Source organism: Taudactylus pleione, unplaced genomic scaffold (assembly GCF_031769625.1).
Source record: "Taudactylus pleione unplaced genomic scaffold, aTauple2 ptg000660l, whole genome shotgun sequence".
Classification (NCBI taxonomy): domain Eukaryota; kingdom Metazoa; phylum Chordata; class Amphibia; order Anura; family Myobatrachidae; genus Taudactylus; species Taudactylus pleione.
In genome coordinates, this window is record NW_028285062.1 from 1,112,082 (window position 1) to 1,125,869 (window position 13,788).

General features: G+C 49.3%; 1 protein-coding gene across 2 annotated transcripts in view; it reads left to right on the top strand.

The window, feature by feature from the left end:
• The first annotated feature begins 531 nt into the window (after positions 1-531).
• RPS6KA5 (ribosomal protein S6 kinase A5) overlaps positions 532-13,788 on the top strand; it is a 121,256-nt gene continuing 107,999 nt past the window's right edge. The window contains exon 1 of one of the 2 annotated variants that reach the window (XM_088455563.1): positions 532-555. Coding sequence is in view for 1 of the 2 variants with exons in the window: in XM_088455562.1 (XP_088311688.1) it covers positions 730-787 (58 nt within the window). In the remaining variant the exon portion in view is untranslated. Of the gene's footprint in view, positions 556-653; positions 788-13,788 lie in introns of those variants that run through there. The other variant, XM_088455562.1, reaches the window with a different exon arrangement.

The window sequence follows — 13,788 nt, forward strand, 5'->3', positions numbered from 1 at the left end:
GGGAGAGAGAGAGGACACCTGCCCCCAGGTCGGAGGAGGGAGGGAGAGGACAGTGGCCCCCTGGTGTGAGGAGGGAGGGAGAAAGAGGACACCTGCCCCCAGGTCGGAGGAGGGAGGGAGAGAGAGGACACCGGCCCCCAGGTGTGAGGAGGGAGAGAGAGAGGACACCTTCCCCCAGGTGTGAGGGAGGGAGGGAGGGAGGACACCGGCCCCAAGGTGTGAGGAGGGAGCACAGACGCAGCAGCACCGTATGTACCCGTCTCCGGGGCAATGCTGAGAGGCTGAGCCGGGACCGCACCGGGAACTGTGATAAACACCTCCGAGCGAGCATATCACGTTCGCTTTATCAGCTTAATAGCCAATAACAAAGCAGTAAGTGGGTGGAGTCAAGGCAATGCCCTGGCCAATGATAGGCCGGTGTCTTCTCCCGACGTCCCTGTTGCCCCGCCCATTCTGTCAGCTGCGGGGGCGGGAGAGGTAGTCTCTGGGTTTAGTTGGACTCCTCCCATTTCCCCCTATGCCAACCAATGAGGGCGGGCGGCTAGCCGTGCTCAGGTTAGGTAGAACTGGCTGGTAGGGGGTGGGTTGCGCCGTGCCGTAGTGCTCCGGGAGGGGGGCGCTGAGTGGCCGCTGGGGGGTGCGAGGCAGCGGGCAGCTCTCTTGTGGTGGGCAGCGCGTTATTCCGGTTACCCATCTGTGTGTGTACGTGGGGCTCCTGTCTGACGGGACATGGAGGGGCCCTCCCGGGAAGGTGACCTACTGACTGTGACACACGAGCTCCGGAGCGGTGAGTGCCCCCAGCAATGCCTAGTATTCCCCTGTGCCAAGTACTACTGACATCTCCCTGCCCCTGCAATGCCTAGTATTCCCCTGTGCCCAGTACTACTGACATCTCCCTCCCCCTGCAATGCCTAGTATTCCCCTGTGCCCAGTACTACTGACATCTCCCTGCCCCTGCAATGCCTAGTATTCCCCTGTGCCAAGTACTACTGTCATCTCCCTGCTCCCAGTAATGCCTAGTATTCTCCTGTGCCCAGTACTACTGTCATCTCCCTGCCCACGCAATGCCTAGTATTCCCCTGTGCCCAGTACTACTGCCATCTCCCTGCCCCCAGTAATGCGATGCCCCCTGTGTACAGTACAACTGTCATCTTTCTGCCCCTTCTCAGTAAAACCCTGTGTACTACTAACATTTCCCTGTCCCATCAGTATTCCCCTGTGCACAGTACTGCTGACATCTACCTGTGCACAGTACTGCTGACATTTCCCTGCCCCCCTCCTAAGTATCCCCCTGTGCACAGTATTACTGACATATCCTTATCTTTCTTCTCAGTATCCCCCTGTGCACAGTACTACTGACATCTTCCTGCCCCCTTTTCAGTACAACCCTGTGCACAGTACTACTAACATCTAACTGCCCCTCCTCAGTGTCTACCTGTGCACAATATCACTGACATCTTCCAGCCCCCAGCAATGCCTAGTATCCCCTGAGCACACATATTCCGCAGCGTTGTACAGATAATATTTGGCATTCACTTCAGTCCCTGCCCCAGTTGAGCTTACACTCTATATTCCCTACCACATGCTCACACACACATACGAGGGTTAATTTTGTTGGGAGCAAATTAACCTACCAGTATATTTTTGGAGTGTGGGAGTAAACCGGAGTACCCGGAGGAAACCCACTCAAGCACAGGGAGAATATACAAACTCCACACAGTTAGGGCCATGGTGGGAATCAAACCCAGGACCTCAGTGCTGTGAGGCAGTAATGCTAACCATTACACCATCTGTACTGACATCTCACTGCCCCTCTTCCATGTCCACCTGTGCACAGTACTACTGACCTCTCACTGTCCCCAGTTATGCCTAGTATCTCCCTGTGCACAGTGCTACTGACATCTCACTGCCCCTCTTCAGTGTCCACCAGTGCACAGTACTATGACCTCTCCCTGTCCCCTCCTCAGGATCCCACTGTGCACAGTACTACTGACATCCCCATGCACATAACAGTGATACATCCCTGCTCTCCCTTCTTATCAGTAGCCGTCCTTTAATTATAACTGGCTGCAAAGTCTGTATACCACAAGCGATATTGGTAAGTATGCAGGAGTACAATGTTACTGGTCTCTGGTATGCTAGTCACTGCCTCAAGCTTACAATACCTTATTCTGCTGCTGACACTGATTGACAGTCCTGATCAGTTGCCTTTGGCCAGGAGTCTCTGCAAGTATAGGGCTGCAAAATTCCACAGATAAACAATGTACTAGTGGTGCTATGCAGTGTTGCAGCGTATTATATACTGTATATATTATTTGGCTATAATACGCCTCATTCTTCTGTCTCCTGGCCCCTCTATATGCTTTTGTGTATACATATAATTACAGCTTCAGGGATGTGCAGTGTTACAGATCAGGCTTTGACCTCCATTATGATGCTTATATAAGTGTCCCTGGAAATAACGGACTTACCCTTAGATGTTACCCTTTACCTGTAATCCTGGCAGCCCTCTGTTACGCAACAACCTGTTATATTTTTGTGTGCTTTTTTATGGTAAATATTGTTTATTATTTAGTAAATAACACTGTGACTAATGGTATCAGGACACTATTTTTATCTGAAAAAAACAAACAAAAAGGCAACTTTACCCATCAAAAAAAGCTGATTCTGGAGCGATATCAATGAGGGATTGAAGTTTATTAATATTGTGTCAGTTTACCTCTTGACAATAATTACAGTGTAACAATTGTGTAACATAATTGCAGTAATGTCATTGTTTGCTTGGATAAACCTTTAGAACAGGGGTGGGGAACCTTTTATCTACCGAGGGCCATTTTGATATATATAACATTATTTGCGGGCACGGTGCAGGCCACGCCCCCTCCGTTTGACCTCACACGGGGCGGGGCCACAATAGCTGGTGATTACAGCAATGCCCGGAGCATCCAGAAGATGCTGCGAGGATCTGTAAGGGCAGTGGTGTGACCATCTGAAGCGTCCTAAGACACTACAGGCGGCACTGCTGCTTAGATTCTGGCTGCAATGTACCATTCTAGGCACCCTGATAGCCAGATGAGGCTAGCATAATAAAGCTACGAGGGCCAGACCAAATGATTCCGAGGGCCTAATACGGCTCCCGGGCCTGAGGTTCCCCATCCCTGCTTTAGAATGTAGTGAACAGATCGATGTACCTGTTTTTTAAACTGTGGAAGATGTTTAAATATTAGTATTAAATATTATTATTACTAGAAATGTAAATGTTGTTATTTTTATGCTATGTTGAATTGCAGAGAGATCCCAGTACTTGAGTTTGTAGATGAAGCATCTCCCGTTATTGGTGGCTTGTCATATACTACTATAGCTCACTGCTAGAACTCACATTTATGTTGTATTGTGATGTTCTGCTTTGTTTTTCTTTTTTTTTTCCATTAAGCTGGGTACACACCGAGCAATGCCCCCGATATTGGCCGTACACACTGAGCAATGCGCCCGATATTGGCCGTACACACTGAGCAATGCGCCCGATATTGGCCGTACACACTGAGCAATGCGCCCGATATTGGCGGTACACACTGAGCAATGCGCCCGATATTGGCCGTACACACTGAGCTATGCGCCCGATATTGGCCGTACACAGAGCAATGCGCCCGATATTGGCCGTACACACTGAGCAATGCGCCCGATATTGGCCGTACACACTGAGCAATGCGCCCGATATTGGCCGTACACACTGAGCAATGCGCCCAATATTGGCCGTACACACTGAGCAATGCGCCCGATATTGGCCGTACACACTGAGCAATGCGCCCGATATTGGCCGTGCACACTGAGCAATGCGGCCTATTGTCCGGTTGCTGCACGTCCAACCAGACAATAGCGCTAAAAATGACATATGGCGCTGACATCGTCTCAGTGCGTACCCGGCTGGAGCGCATAAAAAACCGAAGAGCGCTTGTGTAAGCTTGATGGTAGATGTCGACAACATGGAAACTAATATCGACAAGGAACAAAACAAACCAGTATAACATACAATTGGCCATCAAGGCAGGTTATAGGAAGGTATACTCTATTTTACTTAAAAAGGCACAGTACCACTGATATCCTCGCAGTCCAGCCATGGTCGGCAATCCCAAGCAAGGGCCTGGAGCATAGCCGTGTGTAGGGTCTCGATATGGCTGTTTGGGACATACTAACCCACTCCCCGACGCAGACCCCTCATCTGATCTCCACGTCCTTGTCCTGGTCAGGGCTCCCCTACGCTGCTTCTGGTCTTCTTCCACGATGGGTCACTGCGAAGTCCGGAAACGTTGCTACACTTACTTAGTCTGGGAATGCTGCTGCTGTATTCTCACTCGCAGTTGCACAGATAGTGGTGAGGGGAGGCAAAGGCACTGGTAGTGAGGAGGGGGTAGAAGTACAGGTGGTGAGGGAGCAGAGGCTCAGGTGGCGAGGTGGTAAGCAGAAGCACATGTGGTGAGATGGGCAGAGACACAGGTAGGGAGGGGGACGAAGCCACTGGGGCTAAAAGAGGCAGTGACACTGCATGTGGGGCACTGGTGGTGAGGGAGGCAGAAGTACAGGTGGGGAGGGAGGCAGAGGTACAGTACAGGTGTAAAGGGGCCAGAGGCACAGGTAGGGAGGAGGGCAAAACCAAGGGTGGTAAGAGGCAGTGACACTGGAAGTAGAGGCCCTGGTGGGTCTGGAGGGAGGCAGAGGTACAGGTGGGGAGGGAGGCAGAGGTACAGGTGGGGAGGCAGGCAGAGGTTCAGGTGGGGAGGGAGGCAGAGGTACAGGTGTAAAGGGGCCAGAGGCACAGGTAGGGAGGAGGGCAAAACCAAGGGTGGTAAGAGGCAGTGACACTGGAAATAGAGGCCCTGGTGGGTGTGGAGGGAGGCAGAGGTACAGGTGGGGAGAGAGGCAGAGGGAGATGTGCGGAGGAGGCAGATGTTCAGGTAGGGAGGGAGGCAGAGGTACAGGTGGGGAGGGAGGCAGAGGTACAGGTGTAAAGGGGCCAGAGGCACAGGTAGGGAGGAGGGCAAAACCAAGGGTGGTAAGAGGCAGTGACACTGGAAGTAGAGGCCCTGGTGGGTGGGGAGGGAGGCTGAGGTACAGGTGGGGAGGGAGGCAGAGGTTCAGGTGTAAAGGGACCTGAGGCACAGGTAGGTAGGAGGACAAAACCAAGGGTGGTAAGAGGCAGTGACACTGGAAATAGAGGCCCTGGTTGGTGTGGAGGGAGGCAGAGGGATAGGTGTGGAGGGAGGCAGAGGTACAGGTGGGGAGGGAGGCAGATGTTCAGGTGGGGAGGGAGGCAGATGTTCTGGTGGGGAGGGAGGCAGAGGCACTGGGGATAAAAGGGCAGTGGAACAGATTTTTTTTTTTAAGTGACAGTGGCATGACTGATGCTGCAGCCACATCTGATCCTTCCAATGCTGCATAGATGACCATTGAAGGGGAATCCAGGCCAGGGGAAGACCCCATCACCACACCACAGAGCACCATTGCTCCCCTGAGTGGTGCCCAGGAAGAGAGCATTGGGTGGGGAGAGGAGCAGAGAGTTGAGGTTTGGGGGCGCAGCATGTAGACAGGAAGAGCATTGTGTCCTGATATCTCTCCAGCCCCTGAGAAATAGACAGTTGTCCCTGACATTAGCAGGAAGAGCATTGTGTCCTGATGTCTCTCCAGCCCCTGAGTAATAGCTGTCCCTGACATTAGCAGGAAGAGCATTGTGTCCTGGTGTCTCTCCAGCCCCGGAGTAATAGACAGCTGTCCCTGACATTAGCAGGAAGAGCATTGTGTCCTGATATCTCTCCAGCCCCTGAGTAATAGACAGCTGTCCCTGACATTAGCAGGAAGAGCAATTGTGTCCTGATGTCTGTCCAGCCCCTGAGTAATAGCTGTCCCTGACATTAGTAGGAAGAGCATTGTGTCCTGATGTCTCTCCAGCCCCTGAGTAATAGCTGTCCCTGACATTAGCAGGAAGAGCATTGTGCCCTGATGTCTCTCCAGCCCCTGAGTAATAGACAGCGGTCCCTGACATTAGCAGGAAGAGCATTGTGCCTTGCACTAGGGTGAATATTAGGGTTAGTGTTACGAGTTAGGCTTAGGCACTAGGGTGAAGGTTAGGGCTAGTGTTAGGCTTAGGCACTAGGGTGAAGGTTAGGGTTAGTGTTAGGACTTGGGCATCTAGGGTGAAGGTTAGTGATAGGAGTTGGGCTTAGGCACTAGGGTGAAGGTTAGTGTTAGGACTCAGGCTTAGGCACTAGGGTGAAGGTTAGTGTTAGGAGTTGGGCTTAGGTACTAGGGTGAATGTCAGGGTTAGGAGTTGGGCTTAGGCACTAGGGTGAAGGTTAGTGTTAGGGGTTTGGCTTAGGCACTAGAGTGAAGGTTAGAGTTAGTGCTAGGAGTTTTGCTTAGCCACTAGGATGAAGGTTAGGGTTAGGAGTTGGGCTTAGGCACTAGGGTGAAGGTTAGGAGTTGGGCTTAGGCGCTAGGGTGAAGGTTAGGAGTTGGGCTTAGGCACTAGGGTGAAGGTAAGTGTTAGGGGTGGGCTTAGGCACTAGGGTGAAGGTTAGTGTTAGGCTTAGATACTAGGGTGAAGGTTAGGGTTAGTGTTAGGAGTTTTGCTAAGGCACTAGGGTGAAGGTTAGGGTTAGTAGTTGGGCTTAGGCACTAGGGTGAAGGTTAGGGTTAGTAGTTGGGCTTAGGCACTAGGGTGAAGGTTAGGGTTAGTAGTTGGGCTTAGGCACTAGGGTGAAGGTTAGGGTTAGTGTTAGGACTTAGGCATCTAGGGTGAAGGTTAGTGATAGGAGTTGGGCTTAGGCACTAGGGTGAAGGTTAGTGTTAGGACTCAGGCTTAGGCACTAGGGTGAAGGTTAGTGTTAGGAGTTGGGCTTAGGTACTAGGGTGAATGTCAGGGTTAGGAGTTGGGCTTAGGCACTAGGGTGAAGGTTAGTGTTAGGGGTTTGGCTTAGGCACTAGAGTGAAGGTTAGAGTTAGTGCTAGGAGTTTCGCTTAGCCACTAGGATGAAGGTTAGGGTTAGGAGTTGGGCTTAGGCACTAGGGTGAAGGTTAGGAGTTGGGCTTAGGCGCTAGGGTGAAGGTTAGGAGTTGGGCTTAGGTGCTAGGGTGAAGGTTAGGAGTTGGGCTTAGGCACTAGGGTGAAGGTTAGGGTTAGTGTTAGGACTTAGGCATCTAGGGTGAAGGTTAGTGATAGGAGTTGGGCTTAGGCACTAGGGTGAAGGTTAGTGTTAGGACTCAGGCTTAGGCACTAGGGTGAAGGTTAGTGTTAGGAGTTGGGCTTAGGTACTAGGGTGAATGTCAGGGTTAGGAGTTGGGCTTAGGCACTAGGGTGAAGGTTAGTGTTAGGGGTTTGGCTTAGGCACTAGAGTGAAGGTTAGAGTTAGTGCTAGGAGTTTTGCTTAGCCACTAGGATGAAGGTTAGGGTTAGGAGTTGGGCTTAGGCACTAGGGTGAAGGTTAGGAGTTGGGCTTAGGCGCTAGGGTGAAGGTTAGGAGTTGGGCTTAGGCACTAGGGTGAAGGTAAGTGTTAGGGGTGGGCTTAGGCACTAGGGTGAAGGTTAGTGTTAGGCTTAGATACTAGGGTGAAGGTTAGGGTTAGTGTTAGGAGTTTTGCTAAGGCACTAGGGTGAAGGTTAGGGTTAGTAGTTGGGCTTAGGCACTAGGGTGAAGGTTAGGGTTAGTAGTTGGGCTTAGGCACTAGGGTGAAGGTTAGGGTTAGTAGTTGGGCTTAGGCACTAGGGTGAAGGTTAGTGTTAGGAGTTGGGCTTCGGCACTAGGGTGAAGGTTAGTGTTACGGGTTGGGCCTAGGCACTAGGGTGAAGGTTAGGGTTAGTGTTAATGGTTGGGCTTAGGCACTAGGGTGAAGATCAGGGTTAGGAGTTGGGCTAAGGCACTAGGGTGAAGGTTAGGGTTAGGCTGGGCTTTAGGATTAGGCTGCAGGAAAGGTGGGTTAGGGGGAGGGTTAGGATTAGGCTACTTACCTTCAGGCGTCGGGTTTCTGACTGTCGGGATGCCGCTGTCGGTATTGTTACCGCCGGCATCCCGTACCCAGCTGGATCTTTGAGTTCCTGTGTATGGGAGAAAGGGACAGGACTGCTAGAGCTTGTGTAGAAATCAGTACCATTTCAGGTTAGGGTGGATTTATACCGCCATTAGCAGGAATCTGCTGGAGTTTACCAACTTTAGGAAAGGCGCCATAAATACACTTCTCATCTGTAGCAGATAATATCTGTCGGCAGCATCTGGGTGCAGGAGTTTTGGAAAATGTTATCAATTGAATCCGTCATATTCTACCTAAACACGACAGTAGTAAGGGCCTTATTCTCAGCTGCACGCAGTGGCGTCCGTGTGCTCATCATTTTTCCAGTTTTGCGCCTGCGACTTTATGCAAATACTTTTACCAGCCCTTTCCTGGTGTGCAGCCACGTGTCTGACTGTGTGAGGACTGAGACACCCGCTGGGTGTGCAACCATCTGTCGCACCATGAAAACCTGCAGCAGCCCGGTGATTCTGAGACGGACGCAGCGCCGATGTCTACTCAGATGAGCGATTATCCGCGATCTGCGCATACCACGTGTCATTACTGATGTCGCTCGCAGTGACAATTTATTCGCAAAGTGATTGACAGGCAGGGACGGTTTGGGAGCGACAGAGGGGGGGGTGACTCGAACACATGGGTGTCGCAACCGTTTTTAGGGCGTGCTTCTACCTTCCACTGCCATCTTGTATACAATAAAAATAGCTCAGGCGTCTCAGTCCCCACGGCCATTCTGCGTGACCATTGGGTTACTCAGAAGGCCGGTTATCGACTGATCTGTGACCGATGATGCGTCTTTCTACGCAGTTGCTTTGATTTACACAGCCGCTGCGTACTAATTTGCAGCGACAATAGTGTCGGTTTCTGAGTCAGGTCCTCGCTGCAGAGGCTGTCAGAGCGATGAAGCGTCTGATTTCACAGATACTTCAGCGACACGTCCGTGGCACCCCCATAACACGCCCATAAGATGAACCAGCTACGTTTATGCCCATACATATGCGGATCGATTTGTCCTGTGACTGTGCGCACGGTCCCTGGACGAATGTGTAGTTAGAGGCGCATGCGCAGTTGGAAATAATCACCTGCCTGCATCCTACATCGCGTCCGACTCAAAACCGGATGGTTTCCTCACCGCACCTTTAATTATTCATTTCATATCGAGATCGGTATGACTGGACCCCACATGTAATGCTTCTGATTTAGCCGGCTTAGGCCCGTATTCAATTAGCCGCAAAAAAGCCGAGCCGCGATGTTTTCACCGCCTTCACCTGTTTTGAGGCAAAACTTTTTCCCTGTGCGCTCCCGCTTATCTCCGTATTCAATTCCAAAAGACACGAAAAGGCAAACAGGCGAAATCGTCGGAAAGTGAAACTGGCGAAAAGTCACTAAGGTTTTGGGGAAATCAGTCTGTACCCCAGGAAAAGCTGCACTAACATTAGAAATCAACATAGAAGAGTTCTAATAGCTCTAATAAAAGTGTTTTGTGTTCTTAAAGTGTCAGAATTGTCTGTTATCTGCTTATATGCGGAAGTGCTGGAAAATTATAGAAAGCAATTTCATTTGAGAAAAATAAGTACTGAGGTCAAATTTGGGGTACATGAAAATGGGTACTAGCAAATTTTGATGTCTAAAGTGAAGATTTAAAAAATCTGAAAAATACACCTGCTGCAGCCTCTCGCAATCCCAAAAACACCTGTCCCATCCATATAGCCCCCAAACTACGAGGCCCCCCACTTTTTACCCACTTTCCAACACTTTTTTAATTTTATTTTCGCCCCAAAATTGTCATGTCATTTTTGGGGTGTTCTAAAAAAGATAATGGTTTTTTTTTTGTTTCCCGATTGATTAGACATTAAAAAAGGGGGGGGGGTCCAAAGGGTTCTGGACCAAATCCCCACATTTGCACACCAAAATACAGATTTTGCACTCCTGCCTATACATAGAGCAAACTTTTCGCCTGTGTTTTTTTTCTGCTTGGGCGAAACCCCTGGAATTGTCTACGGAGATACTTTAAAATCAGGCGAAAAGTCTAAGGGGTAAATTTACTAAAGTGAGAGTTTTTAAAGTGAGTTTTAGAATAAGATGTTGCCCATAGCAACCAATCTAGCTATTATTTTATAGAAGGTGCTATTTAGATGTTAAGTAGAATCTGATTGGTTGCCATGGGCAACATCTCTTCTAAAACTCACTTCTAAAAACTCTCACTTTAGTAAATTTACTCCCAAATCCGCGAAAGCTTTTCTCCAAACGGCACTTTTTGCGGCTAATTGAATATGGCCCTTAGTAGTAAACCGCACTGCTTTATTTACCAAACTTCTTGTTATACCATGCAGGTGGGCTTGTCCGAGTTATTCCCATGGGCTGCGACACTACTCTGTTCTGCTGTTTGTGACGCTCATTCAGGAGCGTACGCAAATGCAACAACGTGCGCAGATCGAGCGATTGTTAGCCATTGCGTATGCATATAAGTCACACTGCGCGTGCGCTGTGATCGCGCTTTGATTATGGACGCACAGAGGAATGCATCGCAGAGTGAGGGACACGCTGTCAGCGTTTGGGGGTGGTAATGGGGGAGTGGTTGGGAAAACGCCGGCGTGCCTGTCCATTTGAATGCCATTGCATGGGCGTGCATAAATTAGCCACGGCGATTGTCTACGCAGCATGAGTGCTCTCTGCGTGCGAGGAGACTTGCAGTATCTGCGGCAGATCGGACCTGGTGTAAACGCTGCGTCAGTGGTCGATGTGCGTCGTTGGTACCGATGTTTACACAGAAGAGCGACAGTGGACGGATGTGAGAAAGCAGCAGTGGGCATCTTTATGTCGGCGTCTTTATGTCAGCGGTGCTTTTGCGAGCATTAGCATATTTCCGCTGCTCCGTTCCGTGCTAATTTGCAGCTGCAAATGCAGTAGTGACCCATACTGAATGAGGCCCTGTATCCAGAAAGCAGCGTTGTGTCGTGTGCAATATATTGTATATATTGTGTGTATAAGCGGCATCTCCACTTGCAGCTCAGTGGGTGGGTAATTGCACGTAGGCGTGAGTGTGTGTGGTTGGCGGAATTGTGTGCTACTCCGAGGTGTGTGTGTGTGTGTGTGTGTGTGTGTGTGCGCGCGCGCGCAGAAGTCTGGCTCTCATACACCATGGACCGGCCTGGTGCACTTGCGCACTGATGGCGACGGCAGCTACTCTCTGGTGCTGCGGCCAGCTACGAATACAGGAGAAGATCTGCATTTATTTCTACATCTGTGGTCGATTTTTGTCATATTCAGCAATAGTGACGATGTCGCCCAGAATATTATCAGCCAACATCGTCACGATTCTTTATCAATTAGAAATGTTTATGGCTGCTATTCAGCATTACTTTGAGCAGGGACAGCGGTGCGATGTTACAGACTGTCCCTGCGATGTTATAGAAGGGATTGTTATAGGTTTCCGAAACCAATCCCTTCTGTTACTGCTACTGTGCATGCACAGTCATGCGCTTCCGAACAGTCTCCGTCCCTGCTTAGCGGTGACCGCACACTGGTAAGTGCATCTCCAGCCTGTCCAAAGTGATTGACATGTGTACACAGGTTTTAGATTAGTCTATATACATGTATATTTATGTGCTTTTATATATAAATGTTAAATGTAATAGCACATAAATAAGCGCTAATGCGCTTAACATGTATACAGCCTAATATAAAGCCTGTATAGACATGTCAATCTATTTCGGCAGGTCTAACATGCGCTAGTTACTTACCTGTCAGCGGTCATGGCAAAGCAGGGACGGAGACTGCGCGGTGTTACGCCATGCTGCAGGGACTTATGGGGAAATGTCCCTCTGTCCCTGCAGTTTTCGGGTAATTTAATGTATTTTCTTCATATAACGCCATTATGAGATGGCATTATATAAAGTCAGGATTTTTCGAGTAATTTAGTGCTTTTTGCTTTGCTGAATAACAAAAAACGTTAAAGTACTGTAGGTATCAATGGCTGATCCCTACAGTGCGTTACTCTGCGCGATGGGAATTAATGGAGAAGATAATTGCGTTACCCCATTGCTGAATAGACCCCATAATATATTTGTAACATGTAATTGCGATAATCTGTACGTGAGCGTGAGACCGTACAAGGTGGTGACGCTGGTAGCAATGAGATGAGCGTATGGCGGTGTATTATGCGGCGCGCTACGTTATTGCTCCTGTCTGTCATTGGCCATCACAAGGGGAATTTCTGTCCTTTTTCATTCCGTCCTATAGCAGACCCAGCATCCCATATACAATAGAGAAGAAATAAGTTGGCTCTCGCTGTGCGGCGTATCGGTCACATGTCATTATAAATGTTCCACATGGATGCAGACAAAACAAATCGCTGTTGTCAGTGTTACTATGACCGTTAGCTGATGTTTTGTCTGCTCCGCGGTTTTCATATCCGCGCAGAATTTGCAAACACGGGGACCCGCATCCTGGGATGTGAGCTGAAATGATTTGATCAAAATGTGAAGGAATACTGTAAGTTTTTCTGTTGTTAGATAGGCGCAGATTTGTGATAGTCACAGGTGACGGGAACAATGGCGTTTTCTACCATATTGTATCCGTAATGTGTCTGTAAGACATCACAAGGATTTGCCTAGATGAAAAGGCTGTTATTGGCGCCTTGGTACGAGTTACTAGGAAATACCATTCACGTGCGGAGGAGTTCTATACGTGTTTTATAGTTTCTATAATGTAATAATATCTATGTCATTGTGTATAAAAGCCTATGGGGTCTATTTACTAAGCTGTGTTAGGAGATAAAGTAAACGGTGATAAGGTACCAGCCAATCAGCTCCTAAATGCCATTTTTCAAACACAGCCTGTGACATGGCAGTTAGGAGCTGATTAGCTGGTACCTTATCACCGTTTACTTAATCTCCTAACACAGCTTAGTAAATAGACCCCTGTGTGACATTCAGTTAATGGAGAGGTTACACCATGCCCTCACGCGCCCCTGAGGTGGCAGAATTTATTTACCAGCTGCTTGTGCACCAACGTTCTTTTTTTAATAGCCAATTTGTCCGCCAAGTGTATTGTAAGGTACGTGGCCGCTTTCCCAGGAAAGTCCAATCACTTTCACATGCTGGGAATGCAGGAGAATTACTTCTTCCCAAAATCCTCGCCAACTACCATATCCATTCTTTTCACCATTTCTTTTTTGCCTCCAAAATACTGCTCAGTCCTCTTATGCCTTAAACTAAATCACAAAGGTGAGGGGACCTCAGGGCTGTATTTATTGCATGTGTCACTTTTGTGTGTTTGAATGCTTACTACTATTATTATTATTATTATTAGTTAAGGGACCCGGCATATGTCAGGTCACCTCAACCTACCTCCACCCCCCCCCCCCACTATAAGCTGGTCCATCCCACTCCATCTCTGTAACTTGCTCCTTTAAGCTCCACCCCCTGTCCCCCTCTCTGTCCCGCCCAACCCCCCACTCTGTCCTTCTCTACTTCCCCATCGTCCTGCTCCACCGTCCCGCTCCACCCACCGTTGACTAACTCTGCCCCCCTGGTTCCATCCCACCCCCTCCTTCCCGTGGCTGTATATTCTGCCCTCTCCTCTCCGCCGACAGTCTTTTTCCCCGTCTCCCTAGCAGTGGGAACCGTTGGAGAGGTGGCGAGTGCCCCGGCTACCACTGCGCATGTACGTAAGAGACGGGACAGACCTTAGAGGATTAGTATATAGATTATTATGGTGCCTGGAGTGACC